General features: G+C 40.5%; 1 protein-coding gene across 1 annotated transcript in view; it reads right to left on the bottom strand.

Annotated features, from left to right (window-relative positions):
- Window positions 1-3,510: 3,510 nt before the first annotated feature.
- The window catches only part of LOC149813775 (beta-adaptin-like protein C), a 28,944-nt gene continuing 13,465 nt past the window's right edge, over window positions 3,511-18,989 (bottom strand). Inside the window, exons 6-15 of the mRNA XM_089990754.1 lie at window positions 18,648-18,827; window positions 18,470-18,562; window positions 17,356-17,567; window positions 17,197-17,260; window positions 16,922-17,101; window positions 6,321-6,413; window positions 5,819-6,240; window positions 5,469-5,658; window positions 5,180-5,383; window positions 3,511-3,929 (exon numbers count right to left, since the gene is read on the bottom strand). Coding sequence (XP_089846880.1) covers window positions 3,633-3,929; window positions 5,180-5,383; window positions 5,469-5,658; window positions 5,819-6,240; window positions 6,321-6,413; window positions 16,922-17,101; window positions 17,197-17,260; window positions 17,356-17,567; window positions 18,470-18,562; window positions 18,648-18,827 — 1,935 coding nt within the window. The 3' untranslated portion in view covers window positions 3,511-3,632. The remainder of the gene's footprint in view (window positions 3,930-5,179; window positions 5,384-5,468; window positions 5,659-5,818; window positions 6,241-6,320; window positions 6,414-16,921; window positions 17,102-17,196; window positions 17,261-17,355; window positions 17,568-18,469; window positions 18,563-18,647; window positions 18,828-18,989) is intronic.

The raw sequence follows: 18,989 nt of genomic DNA, 5'->3' as shown, positions 1-18,989 counted from the left end.
CTCAGACCCCCCTTCTGTAAGGGTAAAAGCTCTGAATCAGACTCCATAACTCTTCAAGTTGAATGATGTTACCCACACTGTGAGGAGCTCTCAGACCCCCCTTTCTGTAAGGGTAAAAACTCTAAATCAGACTCCACAACTCTTCAAGTTGAATGATGCTACCCACGCTGGGAGGAGCCCCCAGACCCCTCTCCTGTAAGGGTAAAAACTCTTAATCAGGATTTACAACTCATTTAGTTGAATGATGCTACCCACGCTGGGATGAGCCCCCAAACCCTCCTCCTGTAAGGGTAAAAACTCTGAATCAGGCTCCACAACAGTCAATGTGCAGGTCAGTCGGTGCTTGATAGAGCAATGTATGATCTTCTAATGGATGCAATGTATGATCTTCTAATGGATGTGCACAGAAGCAGAAATAGAAAGGAGAGAGAGAGAGTGAGAGTTGAATGATGCTACCCACGCTGGGATGAGCCCACAAACCCTCCTTCTGTAAGGGTAAAAACTTTGAATCAGGCTCCACAACAGTCAATGTGCAGGTCAGTCGGTGCTTGATGGAGCAATGTATGATCTTCTAATGGATGTGCACAGAAGCAGAAATAGAAGGAAGAGAGAGAGTGTGAGAGGGTTGATGTTCATGGCCTCCTCCAGGGGAGATTTCTTTCTCGGATAATCCTGCAGTGCAGAGACTGGGTCTTAAATAATCATCTTCGGGGCACTTAAGTCTTTACAACCATTCCTTTTCAAGAATCGTCATTTTTTTTTTTGCACCAATGGAGGAGAGGGTACTTAAGTCTTTGCAATCGCATCAAACTCCAACGCTAATTAATGCTGACAAACATGGGGATACGAGACGCACATGCTTACATACGTGGTGCTCTTTGGGACCCCCGAACATGAGATGTAGCTAACTGCCTTGTTCGGGGGGGGGGGGGGGACATATAACCTGCTTTGGTAGATGACCTTATCGATCATGCAGCCTCGCAACTTTTCTTGTTCACGACCATGCTTTTCGTTGATCGGGATAGATGTAAGATATGAACCTACACCGCCTGCCTAGCTGACTAGGCCCCCATCCCACTAGGTCAAACCCCTTTGAGGCCTTACAGCTTGCTTTTGCTAATGAGGTGCAGAATTTAGTGCAAAGCGAGCTTTCTAAGAAAAGAGCATCCGAGGTTTTTCAAAGCTTCTAGAAACCGTGCTAATACTACAGAATTGTATTTTTTCACCAAGTTCAAATCAGCCACAAGTATCCGCATGTTTTTCAAAAGCCAATATAATCTCAATAAATGCCTAGCATTTTCAAAATATTGCATATTCATGATTTATCTTGACATTAACATTTTTACCAAATTTTTATTTTTTATTTAAGTATTTTTAATGCTTTTATAATATTTAATGTTATATATGCCAGTACTCTACTGAGAATTTTTCTAGAAAAAATAATTTATTTCAGGATTTTCCCTCACCAAGGAAACATTGAAACCAAGATTTGTGGCATTAATCCAGATATGATGGCTGGATGGGTAGAACCCCACTATCTTAATCGAGATGTCTCGGGTTCGAGAACCACAGTGGGATATTCTCCACCTTAGATGCATGAACCATTGGTTATACTACTGTGCTAATCTTCTCTATCTTCAATCAAAACTTTGTTTTTAATAATAGATGTTTCTAGCAACAACCAAACAAGATAAAGAGTTCGCCCAACTAAGCAGCTTGGCCATCACAATGCTTGCTTGGAGTATGCAGCCTCTTTGAGTAAGCACAAAGGAAGCCCATCTTCCCTTAATCTTGCTTATCCTAACCAATTCCACAATTATCGTTATCGGGATTTTCTTGGCAACGGAATATCTCATGATAAAAATAAAAACATTTTGAAATCTTCATACATAGAATTTTAAAAATATAAAAAAAAAAAAAAAAGTAAGTGCTAATATTGTGATCATGATAATAAAAACATGTTACTTCACAGATATCACGTTTTGGGCATTTTATTGGATTTTGAAAATACCTCAATAAAAGTTCATATTTTCAAAATATCACTGACATTTGTAAATATTATCATACCTGTCCTGAGTTTCCGGTAGAAATTAGAATACTAAAATATACTTCTTGACCCAAAATAAGCAGTACCCAAGCCAGAGAAACCAGCCTTAAGGGAAGACATCCGGTCATACTCACTGCAGATTCGTGACATTGAATCTCAGCCGTTGCGACATTTCACTTGGGTCCATGACGGTGCCTCACAGAGCTCTGTGGTTAATTGAGAAGACGTAGGCTTACTACCTGTTTTTAGGAAACAAATCGACAGCCGCTTAAATTAAGATGGATGGTTGAGATTCAATATCACGAGCCTGCAATGATAGTGGATATGACCCTTTCTCTTCTCCTGGCTTAGACCAGACCCAACATAAAAACCGGCCCGGCCCGGCCAGGCAACAGAGTGTCTTGTAAAGCCCAGCCCAGCCCATGCATGTCCAATCTGATATTAATCAGGCCAACATTTTCGCACCTGGCCTGCCAAAACGAAAAACCATGCCCAGACATGAGCCAAAGATAAACCTCACCAAGCTCGTGAACTTGATCGTGTTTCAGCCATCCTCCTACACCACTCCAAGGCCAAGCATCTACATGGATGACTTCATTTGGTCATCAACAACCTTGTCATTAGTAGAGAACAGAATTTCATGGATGGGAGCATAAAGGCCAAATCTGGAAGAGGGAAAGCAGATACAAAATTTCCAATTTTGTGCAGTTATTCCCAAACAAGCGAAAAACTTTCAGAGGAAAAAAATTCCCCACTTGTCACCATTTTACCAACCATACTTTGGAAAACTTTCTCCATCTAAAAGGTATACAAATGTTTAGTACAGAATTTTTCAAGTTCATTGACTCTCCTAACTGTACATCCCAAGCTTTTCATATGAAAAATCCATCATTTTCCATGGGAAAACTTTTCCCAATTTGAATCATTACCGTTTGGGAAAAAGTCACAAAACCCTAATGCATCCGTACTTCTCAAAGTGCATCATCGTATGCGACTAAATTCAGGGTAGACTTTGGTTAGTGGGCTCCAAAATCCGAAGGGAACTGAGACCGAGTCCCCTAACTCCCTCCCCCTTTATATCCAGATGGCTGATTGGAAAAATGAACGAATGCCCAATCCGCATTTGACCATTTTCTTTTCTCTTCAAACCTGTTGCAGGGACACTCCAATTCACCCTCGCATCGTGTCCTCCCATCCTGAATGGAAAATTACACGAAAACAGCATGTCATCTACCCCTTTCTCCCTGTCATTGTAAAGTAGCATCAAATTAATTAGAAAATCGGCTTCCAACACCCTTTTTGCACTCTTTGCTGGCAATTTTTACTCCGTAGATCCTCGGTTCTCTCCCAAAAGGCATACATACATTCTCCAGTTCGAATCCTCCAGTATGGGAGACTTTTAGATTACATCATTTTCTTCTTTGTGTGTGCAAGCGAGCGAGCGCGAGAGAGAGAGAGAGAGATGGCAACCCCAACTCGATCACTTGAATAATAAAAAAAGACCGTCAAAAACAAGATGGTGGGAATACAGAATGGGACCAACCATACATTTTACAGAAAAAGCAAATGAATATGATCAACACCATCATTTGAGAAGGGACTCCATAGCTTCGAAGAACAGGGGCGCAAGTTCTGGATTTGGAGTCTTGATCGCACATTTAACTCCCGGGACCCCAACAACAGTTGTCAGTTCTATAAGGAAGGGGATGTTGCGAGGCACCTTGGCAGAGAGGTAGATAACTTCCTGGTTTGCGGTCCTGCGCTTAGCGATGAAAAACATGTTGGAGCCGGACAGCTTGTCAAGTATGGTTTCCACACTGTTGATCACAGCATTTGGGAAATCCTTCACGATCTCGTGGGTATCAGGGAGGGACTTCCATGTCTATGCAGTCAAACAAAGATAATAACATGCAGTCAGCCAACCACAGAATGTAATGTAATCAACACAATCAGAACTACACTTCGAGACTTCTAGTGACTTTCTCAGAGCACAATGCAGATTTTAAACAGCAGCAAGTTGGAAAGAAATGCAGGAAAAAATTCACCCCGAGGTTGAATTGATACTAGAGCTGAACCAAGTCACTTGCCACTTTGTTGAGCCGAAAAGACTTTGTTTCTTATCTACTACCTTCATGAAACATCAATCATAGTGATAGAAACAATCTTTTATCCTTTAGAGGGTGTTTGGATGCACTCGTTTATACAGAAATGTGGATAAGGTAGGAAAATGTTTTTTCCTCCAAATACAAACTCTTATCTTAACCCACAGGTGCATTCGGTCACCCCTTTGGCATGACCAGATCCCATTCAAACCTAAATCAATCAAACCAACATCTGAACAGGTTGAAAATATTATTTTCCAGGATTACATTCTCTGTTCTAGACTTGTGTACATTCTCCAGATTTCAAAGGATTCACATTAAAACTTTATCCAAGTTGCTGGACTGATTACCAATCCTGCTCCAGTTATGTCCTGTTTCCACAATTCATAAACATATGGCAGTGTAGTGTACTATCTAGGGGTATCAACCGATCGGGTTTACCCAGTCCAAACCCTATAGGGTCCGGGTATGGTGACAAATAAGAAGACCTGATTAAGACCCGGGTCCGGACCCAAAGGTACGATTAATACATGGACCCGGGCATAGCTTGTGAAATTTTATACCAGATCTGGACCCGACCCGAGTTCCAATTAAGACCCGCAATTTTTCAATGTAAAAATGATAAAAAATATTATTTTACCGGGTACGATCTGGGTCTGGTTCATGTAGTTCTTATTGGATCCGGGTATGGTTTCTCTTATGGTAGACCCGATTAGACCTGGGTCCGGACCCGATACCATACCCAAAAATCGGGTCCAAGTCTGGTTCCACCTGGGTCCGAACCAAACCCGACTCGTTGACCCCTAGTACTGTTGCTTCATCAGTCCATTGAACTTCAGGCCTTAGGATCCACTGCATAACCCACAATTTGGATTTTGCTAATTGAACATAACACAGTAAGAAGTTTTTGCTGCAATTCAGAAACAATATTTTTGCTCTGAATAAAATGATTCACATGGTAGTCTGTCTTGTCAACATCTGCCTAAAAGTAAAAAAGGGGCAGGAGTGGCTATAGGATACATTTCCATACCTCAAGAAAGTTTGCACGCTCCATTCTACCATCTTCAGAGAAACACACTTGCAATGAGATCTTATCATTGATGTACCAGACCGGCTGCTGATTATTTTTCACAGCAACCTGCAGGAGTGAGCTTGGATGTCCAGGTGAGATATTCTGGAACAAAGCCATTGGGAGTAGGGTCCTTGCAGATGCCCCTGGTTGTAATTGTGGGACCTAAACAATAAAGAAGCATGCATATCAGTATTTCATGAGCATTTTGTCTTCAGAATCAACTATAAAAAATAGAAATTGCTCTCACCTGCAGCGGACCAGCAGCTGCAAGCCCAAAGGTGTTTTTGTTGAACTGAATCATAAACCCATCAAGAGGAATTGAGGAGTTATTTTCAAACGACATACTATAAAATATTTGACCATCACGCCGTGTTAGTTGCCCACCAATTTGGAGTCCTTGACCAGAAGATGATGACAGTAAAATAGGTAAAGGAGGCCTGTGCGAACATAGTAAGAAATACAAATTTCAGTAAAAGTAGAATAAACAAGATGAATCAGATCTTGAAAGTTCTAAATGGAAAATAACAAAATATGCATAAAAAAGAAAGATGAAGCAAAACCAAACTGTAGCTTTTATTGATAGCCATTATCACTTACTCAGAAGCTGTGGATGGCTGATCAACTGGGACAAGTGCATTGTCCAGGCCTATAAGATCTCCAAGCAAGTCTGGAACTGGGGGAGAAGTAACAGATGGTGCTGGTGCTGGTGCTGGTGCTGGTGCTGGTGCTGAATGCTTCGGTGAAGAGTATGAAACATTGCTTGAATTAGATGGACCACCAGTATTGTCTGCAGCAGCAGAAGATTCTGAGTATCCTGAATCAATCCCATCAGGATACTCATCCTCCTCTGATCTCTGAATTGCTGACCTGGCACGGCTTACAAATGCATCTGGAGGTTTATGATAAACAGATGCAAGTGTAGCGACATTTGCGAGAAGTTCATCAAGAAGAGAAGAATCAAGTTGGTTAGAATCATCACTGATCACTGGCTTCTCAGCTAACACAACATCTTTTGCTGCCTGTGATGACCCATTTTAAGTATGTCACATATCTGTCTAAAAGCTTATTGGAGTGACAAACAAAATTGTGCTACGTGTACCTCTGGATCAGTTGAAAGAAGGCGCCAGTATATGTATGCCCGATCACGAAGATCTGGATTGTCCGTCTCTTGAGTAGCATTATTCAGCACAACCTGGAAAAAGACAATGGCAGCTTATCACGAGTCTAAATTTCTATGGATGATCAAAGTTCTATAGGTGTGAAATTATATAACCAGGAAGCAATAGGGACACTATGTCAGTACCACACACACAAAAAGTGACAGTTCTTGGTCCTTGCTCCAACGTGTACGTTGTGGGCCCCCTCATGTTTAATGTGAGGAAAAATAAAAGTAAAAAAGAAAAAACAGAGAAATAAGAAAATATAAAATTACAAACGTATTCTAGAAAAAGAATGTGTAAAAAGACTGTTTTACCCCTTATTGGGTATTTATACATATTTATATATATATAGTTAGATAGATAGATATACATATATATGAAATCTCTCTCTCTCTCTCTCTCTCTCTCTCTCTCTCTCTCTATATATATATATATATATATATATATATATATATATATACACACACACACACACACACACACACACACACAAAGAAGACAAAAAACCATATTACAATTTAACAAAGGTGAGGTACTGCAGTGCACCAACTAGGCTCCTGAAGACATGTGGTTCGCTAAGAACTTCATTGTGTGGAGTACCCAGCTTCATTTTTGTATTTAGCACAATAGGTGTTTGAAACAGGTTTACAATCCAACATATCAAACCTGCTGAAAAGATCGAGAACATACTTGTGTTGCATGAGGGATATAGCCTTGTTTCTTTTGTCAACCTCAACTCTCAAGAAATACCTGAGGGTCCCCAAATCTTTCATATGGAATTTGGAGTTAAGAATCGAGAGTTATTACTCCTTGTGATGATGATGTCATCAATGTACACCAACACTGTCGTGAGATATCTTCGATCATAGTGAATAAACAATGAGTTGTCACACTGGCTTTTGGTAAAACCAAGAATGAATAAAAAACTATTGAAGGTTTTGAACCATGCACGCGATGCCTGTATGAGGCCATAAAGTGTTTTCTTTAACCTTAGCATTGTATTTCAAGTCTCCTTGTACATATCGTGATGGATGCTCCATGTATACTTCTTTATGAAGCACTTCGTGAAGAAAGGCATTCTTCACATCTAGGTGACAGCTCCCAACCATGGTGATGGCAAGAGAGATAACAACTCGAATGGTTCTCATCCATATTAATGTTTCATCAAAATCTAGTCCATGCTCTTGTGTATACCCTTTTGCCACCAAGCGTTCCTTTTAGCGTTTTATGCTCCCATCACTCTTATACTTAATCTTACATACCCAACGACAACCTACAACATTTTTATCAGGAGGTCAAACAACATCTTATGTGCCACATTCTTGCAAAGTTGAAATCTTCTCATTCATAGCGTCAATCCATCGTTGGTTCTGGCATGCCTCATGATAGAATCTTGGTTCCTCTTCTTGAAGAAGATTTGTTGTAAAGAGTTGAAATTCTATTGAGAAAGCACCATAAGATTGTAATGAAGTATACGGAATTGCAAATAACAAAGTGTAAGACACTTACAAGTCCAATAATGGACAATTACAAAGAGAATAGACAAGCACTTTAGTGCACACACAAATTCACTAAGGGACAACACCAAAAGACTAACAAAAATTAAGTATTATTGAATAGTGAGAGAAAAGGAATAATACATGTAAGGGGGGACACCCCCATTTATATACAAGAGTGAGAGAGAGGGACCCTTGGGAGATCCCCATTCATAGAGTCGTTGGGGAGCTCCCAATGGTCATATTTATGACCATTGGGGCCCCAACAACTCCATGAAGTGGGGCCCCAAAGCTCATAAAGTAAGAAAAAGAAAAATAAAAGAAAAGGAGAAAAAAAGGAAAATAAGCAAAAAAATAAAAACTAGTTGTTTCTAATAAACAACTATTAATACATGTAAAAGGACAAAATGCCCCTATCGGGCAATACATTAGACTACATGTTTATATATATAACAAAGATACCCAACGTTGTGGAGGATGTCTTTAGTTGTACCAATGAAGATACCTCAAATTCAGTTAGTGTTTCATTCACAATGGCATTAGAAGGCCCGATTCTAGTTGTTGCACATCACATTCTGCTGAGACTAGTAGAAGCTTTTCTGGGATCCCATCCTCTTTTTGAGTTTGACTAGTCTTTCTTTGAATATATACTTGGGGATAAAATTTAAAGCTTGAAGAAGATGATTGTTTAGATGTCGGCTGGACAGACTTATCTGGATCAGCTAGATGATTGGTTATTTTCTTGCAAACGCAGCTGGTTCGTAGTCTTTTTTGCATATATGTTGGGCCAAAAGAAGTGACCAAAATCTTGTTCCATGATTTGATTGCCAACAACACTAGTGGATACAATATGATCTTCATGGAAAACATGTCAGAGAATTATTAGCTTCTGGGAAACATGATTAAAACATCTATATCCCAAGTATTCATCATCATATCCCAAAAACTGGCACTCTCGGGCTCTAGGAGAAAGCTAGTTTATTAATGATGCATGAATATGCACAAAGCACTTTCTTCCAAAAGACTGAATGATAGAATAACTTGAGGGGTTTCCATGGAGCAAAGAGAAGGGACTTTCTCCTCCCAGATTAGTCAGGGCATACGATTAATGCAATATACTGTTGTATGAAAAGCTTCAGTCCAAAGATTCTTTCTGACATGAGAATCCATCAACATACTTAAGGTTGTCTCAACTATATGTCGATGTTTTCTCTTAGATACTCCATTTTGTTGAGATGTTCTCCGACAAGACATCTCTCATAATATATCATTCTCATGAAAATAGTTAGTAAATGCGAGAGACACATATTCGCCACCACTGTCGCAACAAAAATGCTGGATCTTCCTGGAAAATCAGGTTTCAACACAGGACTTAAACTTTTGGAATGCTTAAAATACTTCATCTTTATGTTTCAAGAAATATATCCAAGTATATTTAGTAAAGTGATCGATGAAAATCACATAAAACTTAGACTTGGACATAGACAACATGGCTGCAGGTCCCCATACATCAAAATGTACTAATTCAAAGGAAAATGAAGCTTTTTTATTAGATAATTCAAAAGATAATTTATGACTCTTACATATGCGACAATTAGAACAAAGAAATGATACATTTTGAATAAAATTTGAACTGTAATGACCAAGCCAACAATGCCATAATTGGGCTTCTTTATTGACTTTTGCAACTTCTGAGACTAACACAAAGGAACTGGGACTCTTTCAAGTCTCTGCATGACATACAGATTACATTTTCTTTCTCCTTCAACGAGGATCTCCTTCGTAAGAGGGTCCTTCACAGAAACAGAAAGAGGGAAAAAGAAAACATGATAATTTGTTTGATCAACTAACTGAGATCGAGATAAATGATTACGATGAATGTTTGGAGCAAGAAAGGTATTGGAAAGGTTAAGAACACCATGATTGGTAGGGACAGTGGCAGTTCTTATGTGTGTAATGGGATGATGTTTTTCATCTCCCGTAACTATACTACCATTATCACGATAAGGTATAAGATTCAAGGGCTTACCAAAATCACCTGTTACATGATGAGCAGCGCCTGAATCGACCAACAATGCATTATGAGAAGGAGACTGTGCACTAGATGATGATGCCCATGCAGGAATATTCTGACAACCATTCCAGACAGCTTGCCTAATCGTACCTTGTACTGAGCATTCTGTTGCAAGCCCATTTAGCTGAATGACATGCTCGATGCATCCAAATCAATGCTCAAACCAGCCACGGATGCAGGATAATTAGGTGGTGCAGTAGGTCATGTTGCTGACAAGGACGGAGGTAGATATGCTATAAATCGTGGAAGATACAAAACCGTGGGTAGCCTATACGTAGGAACATATCGCCAGTAGCAATCTGAACATGCATGGACCTTGTTTCCACACATTTGACAAACAACATTGGAATGTGCTCCGCATGATGCTCTTGCCTGCCCACTAGTAGGAACAGGGAGAAGACCACTCACATTCACTCCATAGTCATTTCCTGTCTGTCCTCTACCTTGTCCTCCAAATCTAGGAGAATTATTGAAGTTACAAGAAGAGGTGTTAGCCACTAACACTTCATGTCCAGCATGATGCCCTTCTTTCTTGGGGGATAATTCAAACATAGATTCGAACTCTAACAGCATTTTTCGCAGCTGATGAAAAGTGGATCTTGGAGAGCGTCCCATGTATATGGCAATGAATGTGTTATACTTATGTCCAAGACCCTTAATTGTGCGAGTACATATGTCCTCATCAGATAACGGACTACCAATTGCAGCTAGCTGATCAAATATGTATTTAATTTTATTGAGAAAATCCTGCACATTAGAATTCCTCTCTGCAAAGCCCCAAATTCAGTCTTCAGATGAAATATTTTAGGAGTGGATATTTGCTCGAACCACCCATGTAAAATCAACCATATCTCACGTGCAGATACACCTATGGGAATATGCAGCAATACCTCTTGAGACAGAGCAGCTGTAATAAAGGACACTACAGCCCGATCACTCTTTCGCCAGGCTGTAAAATTTGAATTCTTGACTAGTGAAGGTACCGTGCACTGCTCATCTTCCTTGCTATCTTTGGGTGCAGGGATAAGCTCGGGAGGCACAGGTTCAGTCCCGTCAAGGTGCCCCATCAAATCGTGGCTGCTGATGAATGAAACAATTTGTTTTTTCCAAGTAACAGAATTGTTTTCATTCAACTTATCGGTTACCAATTGGTTTAAGAAAGGAGTGAGGATTGGAAGATGCTATAGGGAGATTTCAAGAAGAATAAAATAAACACAGGAAAGCTGCATGTCACAAGAGACACGGAATAATGCTGCCAGTTTTGTTTTCTTTGTTTTGTTTTTTTTTTTTTGGGGTGGGGGTGGGGGGGCTACTGAGATGGTACTGAGATCTGATTCTGTTTCACAGATCTGCCTTAACAAGCTATGGTAAAGAAAAGTTGTTCTTGTAAAACCCACACTTTTTAAAAATAAATAAATAAATAAAAATTTATTTCGGACCCGGGTCGGATCCGGCCCGGACCCGTTAACCCGCTAGGGTTATAAACAGAGGGGGCGAGGGTTTTTCTTTTAAAACCCTTTCCCCTCCCCTCCCCGCATCCCCCCCTCCCCCTCTTAAAAAAAATAATGAAACCCCATTGGGGTTTCCCGATTCATGCCCTCCCCCGTGTCTTTAAGAGAACACGCAGGGGAGAGGCCTCTCATAACAAAAGGACTCCCCCCTCTCCTCCTTCGTCTCTCCCTCTCCTCTGCGCCACACGACCCATCTCCCCTTCCGTGTCGGAGACCTCCCCCTGCCACCGGTCCTCACAATATCGCCGGAGCCCCAACGCCACGACAGACCACCGCTGCTGCCCCCCCCCCCCTCTGCCTCGAATCACACTTGCTTCCCTCTCTACAGCATTTTTCTGGCAGGCCCTGACGGCGATTGCTGCCAGCGACCCACTGCCATCGCCCAGTCCGACAGCCCCTTGTGAGACCTTCGAATCCCCGCTGCCTTTCTCTCTCCCTATTTGCCTGAACCCCCTCTCTCTCGAGCCCACCCTGCCTCGAGCCCATGCCGGAGCCCCGTCTCGCCGGCAGGCTCAGTTCGGCGATCACCAACCCGGGTCCCTGCTTCCACCTCCCTCGCCTAACACCCCGTCCGTCCCTGGGCTCCCCCTCGATGGTCACCTCACAGGTAACCCCCTCTCCTCGCTGTCTTCTTTTTCTTCCTCCTCCCTCGGTATGCGAAAGAGGGGAGGGTACCTCCACCTTCCCCCTCGCTCTCTCTCTCTCTCCTTTTGGGTCGGCAGGGAAGGGGGCAGAACCCCGTCCCTGTTCTCTTTGTGTGCAGGGGAGGGGCCGAGCCCCCTCCCTGTGACCTTTGCTTGCAGGGAGGGGTTGAACCCCCTCCCTACCCCCTTTGATCGCAGGGGAGGGGCCTATCCCCTCCCTGCTTCCCTGTTTCCACAGGGGAGGGGTCGAGCCCCTCCCTGCTCCCTTGCTCTCAGTTATCGAGGAAGGGCTTGCGCCCCTTCCCTTTTCCTCGCTGAAGTCGGGGAAGGGGTTGCACCCCTTCCCTCTATGTGTTCGTAACAGGGAAGGGGTTGCACCCCTTCCTTCTTGACCATCAGGGTGCGGGAAGGGGCACAACCCCCCTTCCCTCTTCTTTCTTTCTTTTTTCAGGCCAATCGGCAGGCAGGAGCGACGCCCCTGTCGCCCCCTCCTTGCAGGCAGTCGGGCAAGGGTTGCATCCCTGCCCCCTCTCCTTTTTGTCTGGGCATCAGGCAGGGGTTGCGCCCCCTACCTCCCCCTCATGCTATTCTTTGGATCGACCCCTAACGCGGGTCAACGTGTCCTATTTTAGAGTAAACACTTTTTGCAGCTCACACGACGAATCTCACTCGCACCCTGCGACCCGAGCCGTTATCACCTACTCTCAGAGATGATCGCAACCTCGCAACTTCCCAAGGTAGGAGAAAGTTGCGCAGAAAAGGCAGTAGATGAACCCAATTAAGTTGAAATAATTAAAATGGTCATGATAGATATGCCTAAATTTACTTTATTTTTCATGTACTTATTTGTTTTGCGTATTTACCTGCCTACATGCTTATTGGTCGAGGTACGGTTTTGTACCTCGTGCATTATTTGCACATTTACTTGCTTTCTCAAATATTTGGTCGAGATACGGCTTCGTACGCGTTGCTTACACATTTACTTGCTTGCCCATCTTTTTAGCTGAGGTATGGTTTCGTATCTCATGCATTTTGCTTATGCATTTTTTGTTTAATGTGCGATTTCGCACATTGAGTACTGCTTAGTACTTTGTTGTCACACTATAATGTGCACGTGCTCGCAGTTGTGGTATACAAGTAAATGCAATCTTTTATATATCCTGTTTTCGCTCATCTTTAAAGGATGTAAATTGCGCTTGTGCGCAATAGATCTTTTTAAAATGATTCCTTATGCGAATTCGGTTTTCAAATGCACCGTTTTGCAAAAGCAAAGATTGAAAGTCTCGCAGGTTGCGAAAGTGCAATTAGTTTTCCCAAGTCGACATTTTCGAAAAGAAGATTTTACAACTATAATTTAATATTTTGATATAACTCGAAAACTCTGAAAAAGGTTACAACTTATTGAGTGCACAGTCTTGCAAAGCAAGCTCGAAGGTTTTGGGAGTTGTGATATAACAATCAAGTCTCCTAAATTGCCATGTCTTTGGAAAACGGAAGCAAGATCTATTGCATGCAATATTGTATCGTCGCTCCAAAAGAGAGAATACGACATCTGAGCATCTTCTGATTTGCATTGAATCTTAGTGTAATTTTTGTGTTGAGATTTCTTTTGAGAAACTGTTACCCTTTTATCGTAATCGTACCTTTGGACAGGTATGGTCATACCTTTGGATAGGTACATCACGTTGGTGCTACGATGATCAGATGATGAGATTGTGGCAACATCGAAACACACAAAAGACATACATGACAAATTTAAACTAAAATAATCGCATTGCTTTATGTTATCCTTCATCATAGTCGTACTTGTAGACATGTACGGTCGTACCTTTGGATTGGTACATCACGTGTGTGTTACGATGATTGGATGAGGAGGTTGTGGCAACCTCGATGCGTGCAAATGGCACAATGCAGAGATCACCTAAAATGGTGATGATTCTGCCTTTATAGGCACGATGCTCGAGTTGGGTTAAAAGACCAGAGCATGCAGAATGGGTCTTCAGTTAACTAACCCCTGACGCACTCATTCGACCCGCTGACTCCCATCAAGAAAGAGGATGGGAAGGTACAAAAACTTCGATGGACAGGTTGTTAACAACCACCCCACGGGCAATTGATTCAGCTTCGGAGTTAGGAGAAAGGGACTACCATAATTATCCTAGGTGGTAGCTCCCCATGATCAGGATGCATCCATTGTTTACGTATGCTTTCGAAAATTCTCTCTTGGTCACCGACCGTCCCCTTAGGAGCGGACTCAGTCAATTATTCGGGGTATTATAAAATAATAGCATAATAAACTCTCATATCAGTCTCAGTTGTTTCTAGAGTCGTGCCTTGTGCGTACCCGCTTGGCCAGCTAATATCGAAACATAAGTTAAATCTGATCACAAAATTTGTTGAGTTATGCATGTGTGATAACTGTATGGTGTGACTTGCTTTACTACTTGTTGAACGGTGTGTGTATGTGGTAACATTGCTCTTGCTAGTTTAACTGCTTACGGAGCTTGTGGCAATTAGCTTACTCGAGCTAGTTAAATACTGGTAATAATTATAGCATTATGTTCATGATAGGTTGCATTACGACACTTGTGATATTAAACAGCTTATCCTAGATTCAGTTATTTATTTGCTTATATACTTGTCATATTGAATTATTTTGCTTAATTCTGTTATATATTGTCCTATATGTGCACCTACCAGTTTTTCGTGAAACTGGGCCATTTCATGGGCAGGATGGCGTGATGAGATCAAGATGAGACTTTTTTCCTAACGTTTCGCTCTTGAGGACATTTCGATAAATTTGCATAAAGGTTTTCCTGAAAATCTCTATTTTGTACAAGTCTTTAACTATTAAAAATTATATTTCCATAATCTCTTTGGTTTCTTAAATGTATGGAGTTTTAAATATGTTTGTAAAGGAAAGTTTGCATTGTAATGCGCCCAAGGTCTATTGACTTGCTATTTCAAATACCATTTTCTATTGAATTATTATTTAAAAACTCTGATAAACGAATGATTGCAAAGCTTTCAAATTTTTCATAAAAAGTTATAAGTCCTGGATTTTGGGGCGTTGAAGTTCTTCCCTTAAATCCCCTTTTCTTTTCTTTTCTTTTGAGATCTAGGGCAAAGGAGACAATGGGATCAAATCTGCTGTAACGTATGATCTGATCAGAAGTACCTGGGTCTCAAGGTCTGATCCAATATTGATAAGATCTAAGATACGAGAGTGAACAAAGAGGGAAAATCAAAACAACTTGATAAGAAAAACAAAAACAACTAGACCTGCTGTAAGGTCAGATCTAATCAGATCTGATCAGAGGCGTTTTCTTTTCTTTTTTTTTTGTTTGGGTTTCAAGAACTAACCTAATATCGATCAGATCTGAAGCAGCAAGAGAAAGAATAGGAATTGAGATGAAAAGAAAATAAGAGGAAAGATCAGATCTGCTCGACAACGTCTGTTCTGATAAAAAAGCTTTGGGTTTCAAGATCTGATCTAATATTGATCAGATCAGAAACACCAAGAAAAAAATAAGAGGACTGAGATGAAATCGATAAGGAGAAGAAATAAGAAGAGGTGGAAACGGAAACGAAAAAGAATGAAAATCCTGTATGGAATCAGCAGCCTTGATTTGAGAGGGCCATATCCTTGCCCTGCTCTGATACCATGCTAGAAATCGATCCACCTGCAGCACACGATAGAGAGAGAGAGAGAGAGTATGAAGGCAATAGGGCCGTGCCCTCTAGGTCACACCCAAGTGATCTATTTATATTAAAACAATTCAATGGACAAAAATACCCCTGTATACAGATATAAAATACAAATATATCACAAGACAAATAATTACAGAAATACCCCTGGACATCTATTCTTAACAGGGTGGACTGTGGATCCCAGGCCAATGGCCATTAGATTCATTCCTATATATGCATTGGCTAATAATAGAGATATTCATGAGGAGGAATGACCGCTCAGGAATGGGGATTGGAAGGCATATCACTTAGAGATCTGACATATGATGAGTTTAAAGATAAGAATGTTCCAATGGATGCACTTTGCAGCTTGAATGTGTAAGATAAATACAGACTCTATGGTGTGGTCATGCAGCCCTTTGGGGTTTTATTGAACAAATTAATTTATGATTCCCTCCTGGATCCCGCAACCCATCTTTTCCCACAAGAACCAATAAGCAGAGGTCTTTGCTTGACTGGTTTCTTCGGATCAGGTAGCTGCAGAACATTATTGAATCTAAAGGCTTCTCATTGGTGGAGTGATGTCCCCTTAATAAAGCTGATGAATCATGTTGTCATCTTCTGCCTGATATGGCTCATGCAGAAAGATTGAGGAATTTTTACGGGATATTTTCAATAAGGCAGATGTAATTGGGTTCTTGGGCTAGGAAAAAGAAGAACAAATAGATGACCACGTGGAATTGGTGGTGTAGTATGGCCTGGTGGCACACTTGGCTAGAGAGGAACCAAAGAATCTTTGTGGAGTTGAATGTGAACTGGCTGTAATATTTGCATATTTGTTCCCATGTTATTTACGTTAGGAGCATCTAGCCTACAACAATTTTGCACCTGATGTAGATCAGTTTGGAAAAGCCAGCATACTCAAGGTAATGAAAAAAATAGTAAACCAAGCCCAGACTAGCTAGACATATGCACAATCACTTTGAACTAAAAATGTGATGTACACACACAGTTATTATAATGTTGCAGCATATTGGAGAAGAATACACAAGGGTAGATGGGCCTATGAATGAAAAAATGCTGGAAATTCTACATTAACATAGACAAAAGCATAAAATGCCATACCTGAATCATCTGCTGAGGCCCTTCAGTTGGTTTCTTAAGGAACAACTTAACAGTTGCAGTCAACAACTGCAATTGAACAAGTGCTGGCTCCTCTGGGAAACTCTCTAAGAAGCTTTCAAGGAGCTCATCAGCATTATCAATTCTTTCTGCATACTCACCAATTATCCAAATCATTGATGCCTGAAACAACCACATTTTTAAATTAGCATATGAGAGAATTAAAAGACAATCATGTTTACAAAAGGAAAAAATATCTAGAAAATATAGACATGCACCTTGGCCTCAGGCTCATCCAAAGTGTCTAAGCTCTCACACAAGGTTGCGATGATTGACTCATAGCTGCATTAAAAAATGTCAACAAGATATAAAATGATCTCCCAAAATAACTACAAAGAGAATGATAAAACAGAAAACAATTCTAAACAATAACTCACGTGTTTGGATATCGTCTAAAAATATCTTTGATTACTATTATAGCCTCCTGCACGACATAATTCACTTTAATCTTTATCAGCTCAAGCAAAACACTAATGCACCGCTCAGCTGCCCTTTCAAGCTTTATGGCACATCTACCAATGGCACGAACTGCCTTTCTAACAAAATCTACATCTACTTCGGTCGCATACTCCTTAAATTCTAATAGAACCTGCAGCAATTATTTTTTTAGCATCAGGAATCTCCCAGACTGCCCAAATTAAAATCAATGAAACATCTAAACATGCTGAAAACAGTACATACACTGATACAAAAGTCATACAGAAGTAGCACATTTTGCTCAATTAGGAAGCTTTAATGCACTACATAAGCAATGTCAGGTCTAAAATTTCAAATAGATCAACTACAAGTCTACAACTAATTGACAATAGAGAGTGTGATCATCAAGTAACTCTCAATCCATTGCTCAAAGCTTCACACTAGCTTCCATGGGTGTATCAACTCGTTTAACATCTTCCACTAGTCTAGCTCGATCAACCAAATAAGTGTCATACTAATGTTGTATCAAATAAGTAACCTCTCTTAAAGTATTATGCTACTTCAAACCCAAAAAATAGAAGGGCTCCAAGATCTTTAATCTCAAATAGATAACTTAACCCATGTTTGACATTCTGGATGATCTGTACATCATCCCTTGTGACAATCATGTCATCAACATAAAAAAAAAGCCTGTCGAACTATTTGACATAAACAATGTCAGATCATGATAACTTTGCATGAAACCAAGATACTTCACTGATAACTAAATTTTGAAACCATGCTCTAGGGGCCTATGTGAGCTCACAGAGAGCTCTCCTAAATAGAGATATACACTACCTTTGTCAAAAAAAAACATTTATCCTCAAGAAAAAAAAGAGTATATCTGACTGTATATATGGGAATATACAACAAAGAAAGCCCACAAAATTAAACACCAAATTACTTAATATGACAACTAAAAGCACATTACAAAACATCAATTACCCAGTTAGGGATCACCATGTATAGATAGAGAGCACGCCCAGATGTAGAAGGCAATAAGAAACACAGCTGAGAGAAAAAACAAAGAAATACCTGGTCTATGTTCCGATCTGAAGCAAGCTTTATCATAATTTCTAATTTTTCCATTTTCACATATATTGGATCGTTGTACTTGCAAAAGAAAACCTGCCAGTATTCAACATTTCAGTATAGATAAGATAAGTTACATTAACAAATTCTTCACATGTACAGTGGAGTAGAAGTAAATGACCTTGATTTCGTGTGCAAGAATAGTAGGTCGTCGTTGAACAATAAGGTTGATATTTCTTAAAGCAACATATTGTATTTCTGGCTCTGCAGAAAGAAGTGTCACTAAAGGGGGAGCCATTTTCTTGCAAAGATTCCGAACAATATCTGGACTAGTGATAAGTTCCATCTGCTGAAGAATCATCTGCAGCAGAAAGAAAAGAGCACAAAAGATACAGCCAACAAAAATCAACATCGGCTAGCAGAGAACAGATATTAAACAAATTCAGTATGTATGATTGCTACTACCACAAGAAAAATAATAAAGAACATCTTCTCAGATCTATGCCACATGGAGAATCTGTTT

The sequence above is a fragment of the Nuphar pumila genome, chromosome 16, assembly GCF_984573655.1.
Source record: "Nuphar pumila chromosome 16, dmNupPumi1.hap1.1, whole genome shotgun sequence".
Classification (NCBI taxonomy): Eukaryota; Viridiplantae; Streptophyta; class Magnoliopsida; order Nymphaeales; family Nymphaeaceae; genus Nuphar; species Nuphar pumila.
Note: the sequence above shows the minus strand (reverse complement) of the source record. Positions and strands in the feature narration are given on the sequence as shown.